We start from the raw sequence: 21156 nt of genomic DNA, 5'->3' as shown, positions 1-21156 counted from the left end.
CGGGGCCTTTTCCTAAAGCAACGTGGATCCCCTGGGAGGAGGGGGAGCGCCGGGAACAGATAGTTTTCTTTTAGAGACATTATTGAGTTGCTGCGGTGTGGAAAGTGGACGAAACGGAGGATCCTGGATTGAAATCATGAAATGAGTGCACTGCAGAAATACCTAAATAGGATTCTGTGGGGTCATATTGGCAGCTAGGGAGGACCTGGGGCTTCCCTCATAGCTCGGTCGGTAAAGAATCTGCCTGCAGTGCAGGAGACCCGGGTTCGATTCCTGGGTCGGGAAGATCCTCTGGAGAAGGAAATGGCAACCCACTGGAGTATTCTTGCCTGGAAAGTCCCACGGACAGAGGAGCCTGGCAGGCTACAGCCCATGGGGTCGCAATAGTCGGACACGACTGAGCGACTAAACCATCACCACCACCACCACCAGGGAGGACCGACGCGGAGGGGGAGGACCGAGAGGATTCAGCTGCACACAGGCTGAGTGCCTTTCCCTCCCTCCCCCACGCCTCCCATCTTCCGCCCTGTCCTTCCTTCTCTCCCTCCCTCTCTCTCTCCCCTTTTTACATATATTCTGGCAAGCCATAAAGAGGTAATAGCACCTGAGCATGACTATCTCCGCACTCAAGCCTCTCTGCAGACCGCCCTGCATTAAATTGACTGCCATCTCCCCTGACACTCTATTTGTATTTACATTACTTTCCCCGCCGTCGGTTATCACACTTATAACTTTCTCTGCACCTTCTCTGGGAAAGCACAGACTTCATTAACTTACCTCTGGAACTTTCCTTTACAAACCTTACTCTGGAGGAAACAAAAAGTTAATAAACAGAAACTTGCCAGGCCTCTAGGGGAATGTCCTTACTTGTCGACTATCTTATACAAATGTGTATGGAAACTAGGAAGCCTTAACTTCAACTCTAGGAAGTAAACAAAGCAAACTAATTAATGCAACCCGTTTGGAATCTATTTGGAGCTCCTCACCGACCCCAAACGCCTGGCCCTAGGTACTTGAGGGTATTTACTTTCTGTCCCTAAAATGTTCCTTTCTGTCCCTTTCTCTGTCCTGTCATGTGATACAGTCAGGCAGGAAAGAAGTGCCATGGGTGTCCTTCTATAATGCATCCACGGGATACACGTGTCACAGAATTCCAGCGTTAGTCATAACACTAGTAACTATCATTGTTTTCAATCCAGTCTGCTTTTGAGGACATGAAAGCAGCATCTAAAGAAATCCAGGGCAGCAGAGTGACACCAGCAGGGTCAGAACGAGGGACAGACACAACAGGAAATTTACCATTTTAAATACACAGTTTAGTGGCATTAAAGACATTCTCATTGTTGTGCAACCGTCACCACTATCCTTTTCCAGAATGCTTTTCTTCCCAAACTGAAGTTTTGTACCCCTCACACAGAAACTCCCCATCCTCTCCACCCCTCAGCCCCATTCGGCTTGGTCTCCATGCGTTTGATGACCCTGAGTGCTTCATGTAAGTGGGATCACACAGTATTTCTCTCTCTGTGACTGGCTTATCTTACCTAGTATCCTCAAGTTCCATTCATGTTGTAGCATATATCAGGATTTCCTTCCTTTTGATGGTTGTATACGGCTTCCCCGGTGGCTCAGCGGTAAAGAATCTGCCTGCAACGCAGGAGACTTAAGAGATGTGGGTTTGATCCCTAGGTTGGGAAGATCCCCTGGAGAAGGGCATGGCAACCCACTCCAGTATTCTTGCCTGGAGAATCCCATGGACAGAGGAGCCAGTGGGCTATGGTCCATAGGGTTGCAAAGAGTCAGACTCGACTGAAGCGACTTAGCACGCACGCATGCAAGGGTTGCATAATATTTCATTGTGTGTGTATACCTGTACCACATTTTATCTGTTCATCCTTAAATGGACACTTGGGTTGCTCCCATATTTTAATTACTGTGAGTAACGCTGCTATGAACATAGGAGTACAGATATCTCTCTGAGTCCTTGCTTTCAATTCTTTTGAGTCTGTGCCCAGAAGTGGAATTGCTGGATCATATGGTAATTCTAGGTTTAATTTTTTGAGGAACTGCCATACTGATAGCAATTACACCATTATACATTCCCACCAACACAACACAGGGGTTCCAATTTCTGCACGTTCTCTTCAGCACTTGATGTTTTTTCTTTCTTTCTTTTCTTAATAGAAGATAGTCTAATGAGTATGAAGGTAGTATCTGACTGCTGCTTTAATTCATGTTCCCCTAATGATTAGTGACACGAGTATCTTTTCCTGTGTTTGTTGGCCATGTGTATATCCCCTTTATAGAAAGATCTATTCAAGTCCTTTTTCCATTTTTAATTGGATTTTTAAATTTCCTGTTGAGTTCTAGGAATTCTTTATATATTTAGATATTCTGGATAACAATCTTGTATCAAATGCATGATTTGTAAATATTTTCCCCTTTCTGTAAGTTGCCTTTTATATTCTGTTGGTTATGTCCTTTGATGCATAGAGGTGGTGAACTTAGGTTCACCTCCCTCACCTCACCCTAGTCCTGGCCCTGATATTAGCCCTTCTCTCTTCCAACAAAGCATTTGACAAAGTATTTGAAACAACCAAGAACGCTTGCATTCTAAAAGTTGAATTAAGTGCATAATTCTCATTCCTTCATCTGAACTCCTCTGACAACCTGGGATGTGCAAATCTGAACATTGTTTCTGAAGCATAACCTAGGCTGTGCTGAGTTTTACAAGGGATGAAAAGCCATAAAGAGATTGCTGAGGCATGCCCACTGTGCCAGCCCTCGGAGGAGAGAAGCTTTTAAACTCTTACAGAATGATTACGATATGCCAGACACTGTTGTGTGCAATTTGCATGTGCTAAATTAACACCCTTAATCTTTACAATGGCCTTATAAGGTGTATGCTCTGAGCACCCCCACTTTATACAGAGCTTAGAGGGAGAGGAAAGCTTAATAAGTTAGTGAAGGCAGCATAGCCAGTAAGAGGCAGAACTAGGATCTGAATCAGAAGCCTGATTCCACATTCTGTACTCTCAACCAACTATAAACTGTAGCTGATATATCATCTTCCCCGTATTTAAAGAGTTATTTCAGACTCTGGCATCTTCTGTTGCCGCTTGTTTCCAGCAAACTATATTTTCAGGCTTCACTTAGACATCATGGCTCCTCTCCTAGCATTTCTTTTACTTCTCTTGGCTGACAGAAATGTCTTATAGTCTATCCTCACAAGAGCAAAATCTGAGCCTCCTGGAGATCCATCCATTCCTGCTTAATACTCTACCCGTGGCTATTTCCCCGAGCTGCAATCTAGGCCAACAATGAAACCTCAGGCCTACTGTGTCAGAGTAGGGGTGCTCGGTCTCTGCCCCTCCTACCCCAACGGGCTTGGGGGAGCTAATGGAAAACCATATTTAACTCTTAGGTACAGAAAAGCAAACGCCGCTTGCCTGGCTGAAAGTGAGCATATTGGGCACCATCTTAGCAAGTTCAATGTCTCAGCAGGTCGTATCTCTCAGGGGAAGAAATAATCCATGTTCTTACACATTTTGTTTAGCTAATGATGTGTACAGTGTTTTCCCATATTCGTTTACAATCGTTGAATTTTAATGGATTGGGTAAAAGAGCCCAGCCCAGCGCATAAAACAGAAGGTCTCAATGAAACAGTCTAGTTATCCAGGAAATACTCACTTCTGTAGCTTCAGAAAACACCTCAGCTGTTAAAAAAAAAAAAGTCCCCTGGGGCATCTTTTCCTCTGCCTGGATTCCAGGATCTCATTGGTCTTGAAGGAGCTACAACTTTCTCCCCGCTGCTGTCCTAACCATAGTTATTTGTCATTTTTTGCAGGGTCCTATGGATCTACTCTGAGACAGGTACATGGGTGTATCCTGTATTTGCCAAACTCAGCCCAGTGGGTCTAGCAGCCTTCTTCTCTCTCAGCTACATCTTTACCATCGGCATCTACCTATTTGGAGAGAAGCTGAACCACTGGAAATGGGGTCAGTTCATTTCTCTTTTACCTACAGAAACATTTCTTTGTTACGTGTCTTTACTCCTCCTGAGAACAGAAGGAGAAACTAGTAAAGCAGAAGGCAGTAATGTTTATTGCCTTTGTCCAAAGTAGGAAAGGAAAAGCCTGGGGGAAGGTCACACTTTGTCAAAAGACCCCATCAAATTATCTCCCCCACTGCTCCTCCAAACAGCACCTCATTTAACTTTACAGCTAAACGCCATCTTGTTTAGAGAGCTTCGGATCCAAAGAGCACGGTGTCACCATCCCCTCCATGAAAAAATGGACTCAGAACCTCCTTCCCTTGAGTGGGGACTTGAGATTCACAAGCTCTTCAATGTCAAGATTTCTTCTTCGACTGAAATGGATCCAGATGACCTTCTGAGCTCCTCCCACCCTCAGCTGTGTCTTCCCTGAAGAGTTACCACCCCTCTCCCCCAGGTTGCTTCTCAGCCTTTAGTAAAGTGTTCATCAGGTAAAACCACACCCTGTACTTGAGATCAGAATTCTCGTTGGAGGTTTTAGGCAATGTGAGTATCTCAGAGAGCTGAGTTTTCTAATTATAGGTAGGCAGAACCACGTTGCTTCTTCATAGCAAAAAATAATCTTAATTTAGTTGGTTTTAAAGTGGAAGATTTCATTCTCCTCTCTGCTTCCCCTACTGTGCCCACCCCCAGAATATTTTCATTTGGAAAAGTAACCACGGAAAAGTCAGGTTGTGAAATATCTGTGATTTGTTACCTACCCCAGGAGAAGTGCGGCAACACCACTCTGATTTCGTACATAAGGAAGACAAGAGTCACACACAGTCCCCCACCACACACCCACGAGCCATTCTGTTCTATTAAAATAGAAGTGGCATCTTCCGCCCAATCTATGAACTGGTGTGAAAACATAAGCCTGTGTATGCAAAAAAATTAAAAAGAAAAACCAACAGTTTCAGAAGGTTCAGTACAAGAGTATGTATTTCTGGGAGGAGACTGAGACCCTGGAGAAATAAGCATACAACTTGGCTTTTTCACATATTTTTGACTCTTGGAGAATTTGGTTAAGAAAGGCTCAAAAGCAACACTCTCCTTGAAAGCAAACACTTTAAAAGAAAAAAATGGAATACTAAACATTACTCAAGAAATCAGGATTTCAAATCACAGGAAATTATCCAGGAAAAAAAAAAAAGTGTTGACATTTCAGATGTGCTGACTTCTGATTCTAACTAGTTTTGGCTTCCTGAAGTTCTGGGTAGATTTTTGATGCCTTCCCAAAATCTATATTAAAAAAAAAAAGAAAGAAAGGAAGAAACTAATCCATTTAAAACTTGGCAGAAAATGTGCAGAGAAAAAAGTGATTACTCAGAGCTTAGAGAACAATAACTTTTTAAAATCAATTGTATTGAGTTCAATAGGATTAATTTTAAAATTGACAGTCTACAGTGACTTTTAAACATTTTATTGAATTAAAAAAACAATATTTTCACTGTATTCATATTATTGAAATTGCTGTTTTCAACACAAAGCCCTTTTAATAAGCCTCATTGTTTAAGTACTATATCCAGTTTTCCACAAAAGCCCCAGTGAGCAAACGAGCTAGCGTCAACATGTGGTCGCTCATTTGCATCATGCATATGTGAACGTTCATGTTAGCGACAGACACTACTATCAGTGGCTATGTGTCTCTCTTCTCTCTAGATTTTTAACTCCTTAAGAATAGAATGAGTATTATATATGAATTCTATGTAGCATTGGAATAGGATGTGTTATATTCTGAACTGATCTTAATTATAAATGGTTAAATAAGAAATTAAAAGAGAAGTTAGATCACATAAAATTCCAATGGCAGTGAACACTGGCTTGCATGTTCATTCACTCTGTCATGTCCAACTGTTTGTGACCCTATGGACTCAGGCTCCTCTGTCCATGGGATTTTCCAGGATCAAAACTGCATTTCCTGAGTCTCCTGCATTAGTAGGCAGATTCTTTACCCCTAAGCCACCTGGGAAGCTAGCCATGTCCCCAGTGAACACTTAAATCACCTACAACTAAACAGAGCTAAATATGTGAAAACATTTCTCATTTCCTATTCTGCTGAAAGCCCTGTAAAGAAAGTGAAAGTGAAAGTCACTGGTCAAGCCTCTTTGCAACCCCATGGACTACACAGTCCATGGAATTCTCCAGGCCAGAATACTGGAATGGGTAGCCTTTCTCTTCTCCAGAGGATCTTCCCAACCCAGGGACCAAACCCAGGTCTCCCACATTGCAGGCAGATTCTTCACCAGCTGAGCTACCAGGAAAGCCCAAGAATACTGGAGTGGGTAGCCTATCCCTTCTGCAGCAGATCTTCCTGACCCCAGAATGGAACTGGGGTCTCCAGGATTGCAGGCAGGTTCTTTACCAACGGAGCTATCAGAGAAGCCTGAAAGCTCTGTAAGACTTCCTCAATTGACAGATGAAAATCTGAGTCTTCAGAAGGCTCACAAGGGTCTCTGTGAGCCAGGCCCTGCCTTGACCCTTGCTCACCTATCTGTGTTAATGCATTCAGGTCCTCAGTGATAAAATGACCTGTAAAAAGGGCAATTGCACATCTCAGTTTTCCCAGGAGAGTCCTGGTTAATGCCTGCTGCGCCCATGGGAACAGAACTTTACCCTGACCAGGCTTGAACAACACATCCTTCTATCTCTGAGTCCCTCTCCGAACCCTCTGTTCTGGATCTATAGAAACATATAAGTAGCCACCTACTCTGTCCAAATTGAGGGCTAACTCTACTTTTTGGTCTTTCCCACAGCCTGAGCTTCCTTGGATGAGAACAGAAATTCAGAAGGGTGCTTTGATGATGTGGTGGGAGGCAGTGGTTAGGAGAAAACTTCTGTGCCTGATTGCCTGGGTTCCTCCCTTGGGCTTACCACTTACAGACCTGTGACCCTGGGCAAGGCACTCCGTGTCCTCGCATTCTGGTTTTCTCTTATGCATCATGGAGACAATTTTAGTACCCTGCTCATGGGATTCTGGAGGATCAGAAATGGCTTGGGAAGTGTCAACTGCCAAGAACAGGGTCTGGCACACAGGGATAGTCACTACTGCCGTAATAATTTCATCATTGCTATAATAATTTCATTCTCACCAAGGAAAAATCAGTAACCTTCTTTTCTGTGTGGATATTCCAATCATCTCCTTTAATGTCATGCACACATTATCAATTTTCCCCAGCTGAAGGTGATTAAAAGTAGCAACCACCTAACAGAATGCAAATTGACAGAGGTAGTGTAGTTCCTAAAAGAACTTACAGAGTGAAATGGGAGGTCAGGCTAATTGAGGCTAAAATGAATTAGAATCTCTGCTGCTGAAATCCTGAACTACCTGGTTGGGAGTCACCAGCCAACTACCAGGTGATCGAGAAGTATCAGTTAAGACCCAGGTCATGTGCAGGTGTCTCTCTAGTAGTAGGGCTCAAATGTGACTATAGATTTACAAAATCACTAGCGGAATTTTAAGAATACTAATTCCCAAGCTGACCCCAGACCAATTAAATCTATCCATGGAGATTGGGACTTAGCGTGGGTATTTTTCAAAACTTCTCAGTTATTTTAATTTATAGTCAGGGTCAAGAACCACTGTCACAGGACAGTGCCTCTCAAACTTGCATGCGCCTGCAAATCTTGTTAAAATTAGGCTCTTGTTAAGATGTAGACGCTCCTTCAGTAGGTCTGAAGAAAAGCTTGGAATTCTGTCCTTCCAGCGTGTGCCCCAGAGAGACTGACACGGCTGGTCTGAGAGCAAGGCTTGATGTGCCACAGGACGCTGGACTCCTCCCAGCTGAGACAAGTGTATCTACTAGCTTCTTTGTGCAATGCGGTGTTCTCCCAAGTCAGCTGCTTGGATGAGAAGCGTGTTGGTAATGATGGTCATGTCTACCCACTTTCTGCCTCCTCATGTGTCCTGTCAGTGGGTGAAAATGAGGAGAAGCTTTAGAAGGGCAATAATCATGAGTGACACCAGGAATCAAATGTAACCTTGGAAGTGTGTGACATTCTGCAGGGGCATACAAATGCAGAGAGCAAGCCCTGTGCACCAGGGAGACCACTGCCATCGGGCCCGCAGGAAGGTGCCGCTGGCCTTCAAAAAAGATGCTGCTGTGGCTCAGAAAGCTCTCTAGAGGTTCCAGAGGACCAACCTGCTTGAGTTGTTACCATCTCATTCCCAGACCTGTACTAGCTTTTCTGTATCATGAAGCAGAGGGGTGGACAAGCACTGAGCCAGTTATTGGGGCCAGAAACCCACTGGGTAAGAGTCATTTTCTACGTTGCAGGCAGAGTGAGGTGGGACACGGATTTCCATCACTGATGGAAGCCAACAGGGGAAGCAGTCTCTGGTAGATCACTGAAAGCTTGGCTCACCGTGTCTGAGCACCTAGAGAGGCTCTAGACTGATTACTTCCACTCTGAATGCTCAGAGACAGGGGCTGTCATGGGATCCCAACACAGGCCCCCTTCTCTGCCATTTAAGTATTTAACTTTGCTTTTTGTTTCTCCCCCTTCTTGATAAGACATAAAGATGCTGACGCCAGGACACAATCCATCAGGAAGAAAAACCCAACAACCCACAGGATAGATCAGGCATGAAGGGGGCCAAGTGCCTCCAGGTCAAAATGGAGAGCCTCTTATATGTAGGTGCGGCTGGAGAGGCAGTCAGCTTACCTGTGGCCCTTGGTCCCTGTCCTTACATTCACATGAGGGCTATGTGCAAGGCGTATCCTTTGTTAAGGCCCAAGACCACAGATTCTTTCCCCGCCAGGATAGTTTATAAGCTGAAAATTCCAATCTGGCCAAGTAATCTTGTGATGGTGCCTTGGAAAGAATGATATTAAAATCTTCCTTTAATATTATTTCCTGTAGATCAGATTTATGTATAGGAGATTTTATTATAAGCTACTTAGAGGCCATCTAGTATATCCCCTCAGTTTTATCCATGAAGAGATTCGTTATAAGGTCTGTCTATCTTGCATACTATCCCTGATCATTTCACAAAAAAGAATCCTATCATGAGTTGACTCCACATGTATGTATAAAGCCTAACCCCACTGGGCACCATTTAGTCAAAAAGAAGACTTTAGCTCCTTTTTGCATTTCTTGTCCTAACTTCATCTCTCTAAGCTCTAAGAGAGTCCACTCAGGATTATTACTTCTCCCTCTTCCTCAGCCTCTTTTCCCTCGAGGATTTCTCCAGCCAGCACTCAATTCCATCTCCTCCCACTGCTTTCTGCACTGTGACTTGTACTCATCTATGTTCGAATCTCATTCTTCTAACACCTCATATCCCCCCAACAATCTGCCTTCTCACCCTTTTCCAAGCCAAGCCTCTGAAACTCAACAAATGTTCTTCAGATTTTCAGCTCTAAGTCTGTCAGTAGCTTTTATGATTGTGGATACATAGGTGTCAATTTTTTGAAATAGTATGATTTTACTTATCCTGTGTTCCAACTATACGAATAACAGGGTATACAATGACGTACGTGTCCATAGTCATGTTGACTAAAGGACTGGTTTCCTTTACCATGCCCGCAAAAAAAAATTTGAATCTTGCATGAGACGAACATTAAATGTTTGGCTTAAAATATCTCTACTCCTTGGTACTACCAGCGGATAAAGAGAGGCCTGAAATAATTCAGGAGGGGAGCAGATCAAAATGGGGTAGTAGGAGGACGCTGCGCTCCCCTTCCCTCACATCAGAACCACAGCTACATATAGAGCGACTCTCGCTGAAATCAACCTGGGGACCAGCAGAGCAGCTCTTCTCCAAGCCAGGCTGTAAAGAAAGATCCACGCAGAGCTGAGGAGGGAGGGAGGGAGGAGAAGCAATCTGCTCAGGACCGCCCCTCACTGCTGGGGGTCACAGAGGAGGGGAGATATCACCGGCGAAGGGATCCTCCCTGGGGAACAAGAACTTTGAACCATGTGTCAGGCACCTCCAGCCCTTGGGTCTGACATGGGGAAGATGAGCCCGCCTGGCTGGCTTGAGCACCAGTGGGGTTTCCTAAGGGCTCTAAGAGACTGAGACTCCACTCTTAAGGAGCGCACGCACAGGTCTGCTTACTCCCAACAGCACAGAGGCGACTGGTTGCAAAATGCCTGGGGGCCGCCTCGGGGTGCCCCCCCGGCCCGCACCAGGCTCCGGCTCCAGCGCCTCTTGCTCTGCCGGCACTGGTCTCCACTAAGGCAGAGGCCACTGTTGCCAGCGAGAGCGTGCACACGCGAGGGCATGGAGCCAGCCTGGACCCTGGCCCTGCTCTGACCGGGGTGGAGGCAACCACTACCAGCGCATGAACCCCTGCCCACACTCTGGAGGGTGAGTGCCACCGCAGCAGGACAGATCCCTCTGGGGGGCGGGGGGCGGTGGTCAGCTCGGTCGCATGGCACCAGCCTCGGAGGGCACACAGGGGAGAAAGTAAAGCCGGCAGCGAAATGCGGCCCCAAGGCCCTAGGCTCTGCCCTTGTGCCGATCCAAGACGGAGACTGCCATCACACCCGAGGGAAGCCATGCCCTCTGGGGTCCTTGCTCCAGCCCCTCGCCCCCAGCCGCCCCGCCTCCAGCAGAGCAGAGACAGTCGCTGAGCGCAGAAGCAGCCCTGCCTGCACCTGCTTCTGGCTCTCGCCCCTCCACCCCAGCCCTTCCGCCCACCAAGGCCGTGACCACCCGCACACCCTGGATGGAGACATGCTCACTTCAAAGCCGGCTCTCCGCCAGAGCCAACGGGGCTCTCCCACCAGAGCTGATGGGCTCACGCGGACGACAAGGGAATGCTCCAACACAGGGCTTGACATCAAGACAGAGACGAGCATCTGTTTCACCTGACTTCACACAGACGAAGAAAGGTAAACAAAATGAGAAGACAAGAGGACTAGGTTTCAAGTGAAACAACAGACAACAAAAAGTGCTAATGAAACAGAGATAGATAATTCATCTGACAAAGAATTCAAAGACATAGTCATACGAATGCTAAACTGGAGAAAAGAATGGATGGACACAAGAAGAATTTCAACAAAGAATCAGAAAATACAGGAAAGAATCAGAGTTGAAAAATGCAATGACTGAAATGAAAAATACACTAGAACGCTTGAACAGGAGATTACATAGAGCAATGCATAAGCAATCCGGAAGATAGAATGAGGGATATCACCCAAGCAGAACATCAAAAAGGAAAACAAACTTAAAAAGAAAAAAATGAGAATAGTCCAAGAGACCTGTGGTACTTTATCAATCATACTAACATTTGCGTCATAGGGTTTCCCAGAAGAGAGAAAAAAGGGTATAAAATGTATTTGATAAAATCATGGTTGAAAACTTCCCAAACCTGAAGAAGGAAATGGATGCCCAGGTACAGAAGCACAGAGAATTCCAAACAAGTTGAATTCAAAAGGACTTAAACCAAGACATATCATGATTAAAATGGACAAGGTTAAAGACAAAAAGAGAAGTCTAAAGGCAGCAAGAGAAAAACGGAGCATCACATACAAGGGAACCTGCCTAAGGCTATCAGCTGATTTTTAGCAGAACGTTTGCAGTTCAGAGGAGAGTGGCATGATGTAGGTAAAGTGCTTAAAGGAGAAAATTACAACCTAGGATACTCCTCCCAGGAAGGTTATCATTCAAAATTGAGGGGGAGAGGTAAAGAGCTTCTCAGACAAGAAAAAATCAAGAGCTCATCACAGTGCTAAACTAGTCTTCTCAGGTTGTTCAGTGGTAAAGAATCCACCTGCCAACATATGAGATGCCGGAGACGTGGTTTTGATCCTTTGGTAGGGAAAATTCCCTGGAGGAGGACAGGGCAACCCACCCATGTTCTTGCCTGGAAAATCCCGTGGACAGAGGAGCCTGGCAGGCTACAGTCCATGGGGTCACAGAGTCAGACACGACAGAGTGCACAGAGAGAGAGAAATTGATCTTACAAGAACTGTTAAAGGATGGTCTTTAAATAAAAAAGAAAAGGCTATAACAAAACATAGAATTATAGGAAGGGGAAAATCCTACTAGCACAGGTAAATATATAGTAAAGACTGTGGATCAACCACTGACATAAGAGAGCATGAAGCTTAAAAGATAAAAATGTAAAATAAACTGTAACTACAATAAACAGGGAAGGGACGGACATGAAGATATAAAATGTGACATCAAAAACACAAAACATTGAGATGAGGGGGAAAATGTAGACCCTTTAGAATGTGAATATTCATTGGAAAGACTGACGCTGAAGCTGAAGTTCCAATACTTTGGCCACCCAATGTGAAGAACTGACACATTAGAAAAAACTCTGATGCTAGGAAAGATTGAAGGTAGGAGGAGAAGGGGATGCCAGAGGATGAGATGGTTGGATGGCATCACCAACTCGATGGACATGAGTTTGAGTAAGCTCCGGGAGTTGCTGATGGGCAGGGAAGCCTGGTGTGCTGCAGTCCACAGGGTCGCAAAGAGTCGGACATGACTGAGCAACTGAACTGAGTTGAAGTTTGGAATGTGTTTGAACTTAAATGACTACCAGTTTAAAATAAATGGATATAGTTCTAGATCAACATGTATGAACTCCACAGTAACCACAAGTGAAAAAACTACAATGTATATACAAAAACCAGCCATGCATTGTGAAAACATGGTCAGAGATAAATTCTGAAGACTCAAAGAAATCTAGAGACTGCTGAGCCCCATGAGAATTTGGGACTAAGAACCCATCCTTACCTTCTAGAACCCAACAGAAAAATATGATTGCTGTGATATTCACAGGGTGTGAGTCCCCCCAGAGCTTCGTGGTGTTGGACATGGAGACTCTGATCCAGTGGAAGGAGCCATCTGCCTTCCTTCCCCTGAGGAACTTCCCACCACCACCTCCGCTCCTGGTCCCGCTGTTTCTCTCCAAGCCGTCGTGTTCTGTTGTTATCTCTTGACTCGAGAAGGAATCTCCAATCCTTGGCACCTGGGGTTGAAGCAGTGAGCTTTTGATTACAGCTAGACTTGAAGTGCTGAGGGTTGGTAACAGCATGGATAAACAGTTTTAGATTGCCTCAGAGAGACCCTGGAAGGAACAACTTTGAGAAGTTTACAATGAGCAAGCTCTTGAACACAAGAGAAATAACGTGTTGTTTACCTGAAAACAGATTCATTAAAGGCCCTAAGTGTATACTTCAGAGAAGAGAAGATACTGTGCTTATGTCTACAGACCTAATGTAGAGAAGACCTAACTGGGGAAAAGAGAATTCACATAAAAAATCCAAAACAAGTGGAAGCATCAATGAAAAGAAGGTGAAACATGTAAAGCTAGATAAATCAGCAAGGCTTCACTTAAGTTATTGGATGTAGTATAGATTGACGAGGAATTGAAGAAAGGAGACTGTGCTTAAAAATGTTGAGAGACATGAATTCAAAGGTGGCTGTGGAGCTGGGTGATTAGGAGCTAGCCATCCTAGAAAATCAGTGTGATGAGGGGCCTACAGGAAAATCTCATGTCATCTGTCTCTAAAGCCTCTGAGAAGGGGAGTTCCAGCAAAATGCAATGATAAGCTATTTAAAGTTGACTGTTAAGGGTTTAACTGATGGAGGGGGCAGAGTTTGAAGAATAAAGCCTGGAATTGCAAGCTGAGACTGTTGTGGTAATACGAGCCAGGAGTAACTGGGCTCTAGAAGGTCTGAGAAGAAAAAAAAAAAAAAAAAGACTGCATTTGGCAACAGATGGGAAGGACAATGAGTTAATGAAGCTTCTGAAGTTTCAAAGTTTATGCAAAGATTTGTGATCATTAAAGACCGGGGTACCAATTGTTGGCTAAATGGAAGTCATTCTAGAAATCTAATGCTACAGTTTCAGTAGAATAAACCCCTCTAATAAGCTTACTAAACACTAATCAACATGCCAGTACTTTTCTACCCATGCCAATAAACGGATTTGGTGAAAGGTCACAGAATGGCCCCTGGTTAGGTGAATAGCCACGCTACTGTTTCCTCTCTCATTTGATTGATGTGGTCTCTTCATCTTCATCTGCAAAGTCTCAAAATTTGTTGATGGACTGTGTGCAGCCTACAAACACGTGCCAAAAGCCACAGCCATCAGTGGTCCACAGGAAATGTTCAGAGCCACCGGAGGCAAACTGCCCCTTTGGTCAGCTGGCCAGCTGTGAGCCAAGCCCCAAGCAGAGCAGCAGAAATGTCCCCTCCTGTCCTTGCAGCAGTGCTGGTGGGTTTCAGAGCTCCTCAAGTACAGCATCTTGCCTGTGGAAAAGTTTCCTCAACTCTCCACTGTCCCAGGTCAGGGCGGATGTCTACCCACATGAGAATACCCATTAGGGAAGCCCTGAAGGCTAAGATCTCTTTCTGTTCTCATTTGCGCAGGTGACACAATGCAACCGAGGAAGAAGAGGAAGTGATCAGACACTGTTTTCCAAGAACTAAGAAGGAAGAAAACATGAGAATTTTTTCCCATCTTTTTTTTTTTTCCTGGTAGGGGAAGGTGGTAGAGCAACGTAGGAAAGTAGAAAGGGTAGGGAATGATATATAAATTTTAAAAGAGGGTAATGAAGGTAGGCGATTAATTTGAGGACTTTTGGCTTTCTGAAATGTTTACCCCAAAAACAATTCCTGCTCTCTCAGAATTTGTTACCTCTGTCTGACCTCTGGGGAGGATGGTCTGTGGTCTACGTCTTGCCAAAGGCCAAAGAAACCCGTGTAAATGCGGTGTCAGAGAATGTTTAGAGAAATGCACTGTCAGAGAAGGTTTAAGGAGAAAGGAACTTAGGGTCATCCACACTCTTCACAGAGAAGGAGCCTGAGGACCTAGACGGGAAGTTACCTCATGCGGCCAAAGCTTTAGTGTCAGAACCAAGACAACCACTTTTATCTCCCAGACCTACCTGCCAACTCCCAGTCCTGGCCCATTTCTGAATAATCCCAATTTTCCTCAAAAGAAGCACTGTCATAAGCTATTTTCATGGATTTCTCATCTTTTTTTTTTTTTTTTCCTGTAAATGGAAATGTAGGAAGATGGCTGCTGCTAGAAAAATTAACTGGGGCAATGAGAAAATAAGTTATAAAAATATTGGGAAATCTGTCCCTTTGTGAGCAAGCATTTGGGGCAAGTGAACACGGAACACAGGGACGTGGTTAGAATCTCCTAAATGGGAATACTGAATGATTCATCAAATAAACGTACATTTTACTTGGGAAATAATCTGGATGGGAAGTGCCGTAACTGTGGGGACTGCTGAGACTGCTTCGGCTCGAAGCACTTTGCCGAGTTGTTACTGGTGCTCAGTCGCTTAGCCGTGTCTGACTCTTTGTGACCCCACGGACTGCAGCACGTCAGGCCTCCCTGTCTTTCACCATCTCTAGGAGTTTGCTCAGACCCGTGTCCATTGAGTCAGGGATGCCATCTGACTCATCTCGTGGAGGAGTTAGGTTATGGTTTTAAAAAGCTGATTGTCAGCTGATTAACGAACATGTTCATAAACCTGCTTTAATTTTCCTAGAGAATTTTTCTGGGTCTTTATTTTCAGACACATTTTTATAAAGAACACACAGGATTAGTGGCAGGTAAACATTTTTGAGTCCATCGATAACGCCATCAGACCCATGTGGGTTGGGTGAATTGTACTTGGGTTTTCCAATCTAACATGATGCAGGAGAAATACGGTTAAAGTGAACACCAAGGGCGGTCTGATAGACTTAGGGGAGAGAGCGGAATGTTCCGATAGGGCAGGGAGTCCATGGGACGACGAGGAGAGGCACCGAGAGACCCGCCGGATCTCCACTCCTCTTCAGTTACACAAACACGAGCCTCGAGTCTTCCCTTCTGAAGCTGGGAACACCACCTCCTTTCCCATACCAGCTGCTTCTTGACTGCTGCACATACCTGGCCTCAGCGGGAGCCCAGAAGCAGTTGTCACCGTGGAAATTCTCCAAAGGTGAAGCCCACAGGAGATCACCCAAACTTTTCACACCCCCCGAATGACTGGGGCTGCATATTTCTCAGAGTCATAGTAAGCTCCTGGCTGGGATGAGCCTGCAGATTTCTATTTGTGACTTCACTGTCCCCAGGACCAAATTAAACTCTGCTAGCTGCATGCCTGGCCACCGTGCAGTAGCTATTCCAGCCCTAGAAATACCTCAGAAGCATTCCCCACTGAGCACAGACGTAATCACACAATACTTCCTTGGTGCTGCTCTAGCTTAAGAAAGGAGAAGCTTCAGAACACCCGTCATGAACACTGATTAAATGTTCATTAAAAGGGAGATAGTATCAATCGCCTACATAAAGCTATGTTGGACCCTTAGTGGTTAGAGAACAATACAAACGAAATGATAACAATGAGAAAACTGGCAATAATATTTGTACAGTGTCATCAATTCAAAGCCACTCTCACCTCCAAGACCTCATTTTATCTTGGTTGGTGTTCAGTCGTTCGGTCGTGTCCAACTGTTGGCGACCATGGACTGCAGCACACGAGGCTTCCCTGTCCCTCACCATCTCCCAGAGTTGGCTCAGGCTCATGGACTGGTCCGTACCCGTGCTTACATTCTGGAGTTGGTATCTCACATGTGACACCAGTTCTGAGTCTGGGGAGAAGACTTACCTTGTTTGCCTAAACAATACAGTAGCCCCTTCCTCCCTGCGAGTGGGTCATTCGTTTCTCAAGCTATTTTTGGCTCCTCTGCACCTACTTGCTTGCAATACTTGTCATTACAGGAAGTCAGTTTCATATACTGTAATCCCCAAACACGTGGGGCCGGCATGTGGAGAGTGTGGGGTGTGGGGGAAGGGGGTTTGAGGAAAGAGTGAGGAGGCCAGTCTCCCAGAAGGCTGCCTGGCTGAGCACTGAGCCCATCCCAAGTCTGGGTGCCCCCACCCCAAGGGCACAGGTGTCAGAAACCTGAATCCATATCCAGACTTTATTTTCCATTCTCATGTAGCTGATGGCTCCTTTTTTTTTTTTTTTTTTTAATAAGAGCGTTTGAGTAGGCAGCAAAGCCAGCCAGAACTGTTTATTTATAGCCGTGGATTTTCAATGCTGTATAAATTAGACATCATTGCTGAATGAGGCCGGCGCCCACTCACACACGCAGGGCCGCTATCTGAGAGTCCTTTCACACAGTTTGACTGTACACAGTCTAAAACGGGAGAAAATGACATGCTCCGAGTCAAATGACGGAGTCACAGCTAAACTGCCAAGCAGAAAACCAGCAATTATTTTTCTCCAGCACAATATGGGGAGGACGACAGGTGCAATTATCCAATATTATTTAACAGCACCGGTTTGTGGTGTAGGGAGAAAATAAAGGTTTCTGTGTCGAGAGAAAAAAAGAAAAAGGGAAAGAACTTGCCTCCAGCTCCTGTTTCTGTGGATTAAGCTGTGTTATGTAAACTGAAACTGGCCTGGATTCCAGAAAAGGAAGGAAGAAGTACCTGGCTCCCTCGGCCCGGCTCCCCGGAAGCTCCCCACTTGCGTCACCAGGGACTCTTGAGAAAGGCCCTCTCCTGGAGATCCTGAGCCGCCTTCTCAGAGGCAGTGGCTCCAGGGAAGACTGAGTGGAAGGCTGAGCTTCCCGAGCTCCTGTCCTTAGAGGGAAGGCGTCTCTGGAGAGGATTCCTCCACCCTCAACTGAATCAAGATGCAGTAAAAGAGAAGGCAGACCACAGGGATAATTTTCACTCCCTTAATCAGATCTCCAGGATTTTGTCCTTCAGCACACTTTTATTTCCACTCGCAAGCCTTTCCTTTCTTGGTCATCCTACCTGGATAGGTTGGATGGCATCGTCGACTCAATGGACATGCGTTTGAGCAAACTCTGGGGAACGGTGAAGGACAGGGAAGCCTGGCGTGCTGCAGTCCATGGGGTCGCAAAGAGTCGGGCATGGCTGAGTGACTGGACAGCAACAAACCTGGAAAGACCTCCCTTCTTCCTGCTTCTATCAAATAAGTTGTCCTTCGTGGCTTCCGACTCTGTCTGAGTGTCACTTAGTTCTAAAAAGTATTCTCTTGCTGGTCCAGGGCAGTGGGCTCTTCCTCTAAGCTCCCACCGCAGGCCCCACCCCGCCTTCTACTGCTCTCCTTCTCACCGCTCCCTCTTGGATTCTGTTTCCATAACAATATGGAATGCTGAAAATAACATAAGCATCAGAACCCGGTCAGACCTGAATTTAAATCCTGACTCCACCACTCAGTATTTATATAGAACCTGGGGAAAACAGTTTACTTTTCTGAGTCTTGGTTCCTTAAAATCATGTGATAATCCCGATCAAATAAAATGACTTAAAGTGATGCATGCAAGCGTTTGGCATCCAAGGTTCTCTCCCCATTCCACCTCGCTTAACTGCAAACTCCTGGAGCCCAGGTAGTTGTCTGTCTCCTCCGTAATGCCTAACTCTATACCACGAGAAAGTACTGAAAATACATGCAGACTCACTTGAGGATTACTTACAACTTCCAAATTTTACAGGCCTAATCACCAAATAGCTTCCTCCTTTCCAGAAGCTGAGAGTCCCAGCACGGGTTTCACTGTTTCACTGAAGATACTTTCTCCATCTTAAGTCCCAGAATCCTCCTGACAATGATGATCAAATTTTCACATGATACAGCGGTGGAAGGCATATGGATAGAATGGGACTTAGGATGAGTAAATTTTTATAAAGAAACAAAACGAAAGATGAGGGAAGGCCTAAAGAATAAACATTGCATACAGGTGACTCTCCAGATTGGGCTATCAGAATGACACTGATTAACTCAAGGAGAGCCCACAGGGCAGTAGGATTCAAGTCAGGGAGATTGACCTTTAAAAGGTGGGAGGGAGGGCATCAAAAATAAATCATGTTTAGCTCTGAATTTATTTTCCTTTAGGTGCCTGCCCACCTCTTCCTTACAGATGATACCTGCTGTCATTGAGGCTTGCTCTAGTTTAACTCTTACTTCATCATAACTAAGACTTTTTCAGTCACTCTGTGGTATGAGTCTTCAGGGACCTTGGAAAGGGGACTCTGCCACCCCAAATATCTTGCCAATTGACAAAAAACCTCCTTCACTAGAAACTAAAACTTTTCATTTTACATGGAGAGACATATTGAACTTAAACACTTATGAGGCCTTCCCTGGTGGCTCAGATGGTAAGGAATCTGCCTGCAATGCAGAAGACCCATGTTCGATCCCTGGGTCAGGAAGATCCCCTGGAGAAGGAAATGGCAACCCATTCCAGTATTCTTACCTGGAAAATTCCATGGACACAGGAGCCTGGCAGGCTACAGGCCATGGGGTCACAAAGAGTCAGATACAACTGAGCAACTAACACTTTCACTTCTTAAGAGAGAGGTAACCTATTGACTTACACTCATCCATGTCCAAGTATTAATGAAGGGTATTTGATGATTTAAAAGTAAGTTTTAATATGGCAAGAGGCATGCTTGGAAGAATAAAAATGGGGATATTGTAAGAAAAGGAGCGGTACAGAAAGAGTCAGCTACAGACTCAGAGGACAAACCTTACTAGTCCACAATGTTCTACCACGTGGCTGCCAAGAAATGACTAGCTATGTGTGCCGTGATGCTCACCCCTCCTTCCGAGCGCTAATCTATAGTTGGAGTACCCCCAAATAGAATAGACAGTGATCTCAGCCACTGATGGGTCAGAAGAACTCTGCATCCCTTTGAGGAAGCACGGCTGTGACCCACCACACTTGATGATTCCAGTCTTGACCAACTGGCTGCACTACAAGAATTTAAACTTGCTTTATGACTGGGGAGAGAAGTCACTAACTTTCTTAAGAAGAGAGGAGACAGCAAGGACAAAAAGGGATCCCACTGGGTCCTGAAGCAATGCTGATGCCTTCAGAAATGCATTTTACAGCATGACCCAGTCGAAACACACACACACACACAAAACACACATCTAATATGTATGATAGACCAACTTATTTTCTATCCTATTATTTTCTATTATTTGAAAGATTTTGTGATAATTCAATTGATTTCTTAATACAATAGCAATAGGGTTGCAACCAATAAGTTGGACAACTCTGTACTCCATCATATTGTGGGATTCATTCACTCACTGAGCAAGTAAGTATAAAGTGCCTACTATGTGTATGAAAGTGAAGGTGTTCGTCACTCAGTCGTGTCCGGCTCTTTGCGACTCCACGGACTGTAGCCTGCCAGGCTCCTCCGTCCATGGGATTCTCCAGGCACGATTACTGGAGTGGGTAGCCATTCCCTTCTCCAGGAGATCTTCCCAACCCAGGGACTGAATCCAGGTCGTCCGCACTGCAGGCAGATTCTTCACCATCTGAGCCGCCAGGGACACCGTGTGTATGGGCCTGGCCTCGTGCACGCCGTGGCCTGAGGACAGGAACGTGGTGGCCGTCATTGCATTAGGGTTTGGGTGTGCAGCCTTTTATCTTGCTGCACCCCTGGGGATACAGAACCAAGCCTTGTTTTTCCAGTTCAGTCTGTTAGCAGCTGCTCTGCCAGGCTCAGCTCCTCTGAGATGCTGACAGGAAGAAGAGAAAAAACACTTCCACTGCAAGAGCTTACAAAACCTTCCGCTGAGGCTTAAGTTTGGCCTGAGCCAATATATTTGGTTACACTTTGGGGATTTGTTTTCACTCAACACTTAATTTTATTAAGATTCAAATGATGAAGTTAGATGACGCAGAGTTAGGAAAATAAATACTATACGACTTCTACCTTGCCAGGAATCTGGTACAGGATTCTGAGAACTCTCAATCTAGGCATGTTTTATTCCATTTGAAAAGTTTTCTACTAAATTCTAAAATGCACTCATTGGACATTTTATGTACATGCATTAATGCAACTTTGCCAATTTTTAAAACCATGGGGTTAAATAAAATTCTTTTTACTGTGAAATAAATTGCGTTGGCACTGCCTGAATTTTCCTCTGCAGACTTCCTGACATCGTGAACTTCCAGTGCCCTTATATCACCAAACCAAAAGGAAGAGGCCAAGAGCTCTATCTGCACCCAGTTCAGTCACAGCTGCCTTGCTCAGCAGTGTGGGTAAACCTCACATTAAGGGAAAGAAAAGATGGGTTGAAAAATATTCTTCCCAGTTACAAATGAACCTCTCTTGGGCCCACCTTAGACCCATATTACGGGGTCCATATTAGACTGTAGGCAGGAA

At 45.1% G+C, this 21156-nt stretch overlaps 1 protein-coding gene across 2 annotated transcripts in view; it reads left to right on the top strand.

Annotated features, from left to right (window-relative positions):
- Positions 1–15204, top strand: part of LOC122429893 (androgen dependent TFPI regulating protein) — a 66532-nt gene extending 51328 nt beyond the window's left edge. Inside the window, exons 5-6 of one of the 2 annotated variants that reach the window (XM_043450574.1) lie at positions 3845–3996; positions 14370–15204. In XM_043450574.1, coding sequence (XP_043306509.1) covers positions 3845–3996; positions 14370–14404 — 187 coding nt within the window. In that variant the 3' untranslated portion in view covers positions 14405–15204. Of the gene's footprint in view, positions 1–3844; positions 3997–4220; positions 5848–14369 lie in introns of those variants that run through there. The other variant, XM_043450575.1, reaches the window with a different exon arrangement.
- The last annotated feature ends 5952 nt before the right edge of the window (positions 15205–21156 follow it).

The sequence above is a fragment of the Cervus canadensis genome, chromosome 28 (genome assembly GCF_019320065.1).
Source record: "Cervus canadensis isolate Bull #8, Minnesota chromosome 28, ASM1932006v1, whole genome shotgun sequence".
In the NCBI taxonomy this organism is placed as follows: Eukaryota; Metazoa; Chordata; class Mammalia; order Artiodactyla; family Cervidae; genus Cervus; species Cervus canadensis.
Note: the sequence above shows the minus strand (reverse complement) of the source record. Positions and strands in the feature narration are given on the sequence as shown.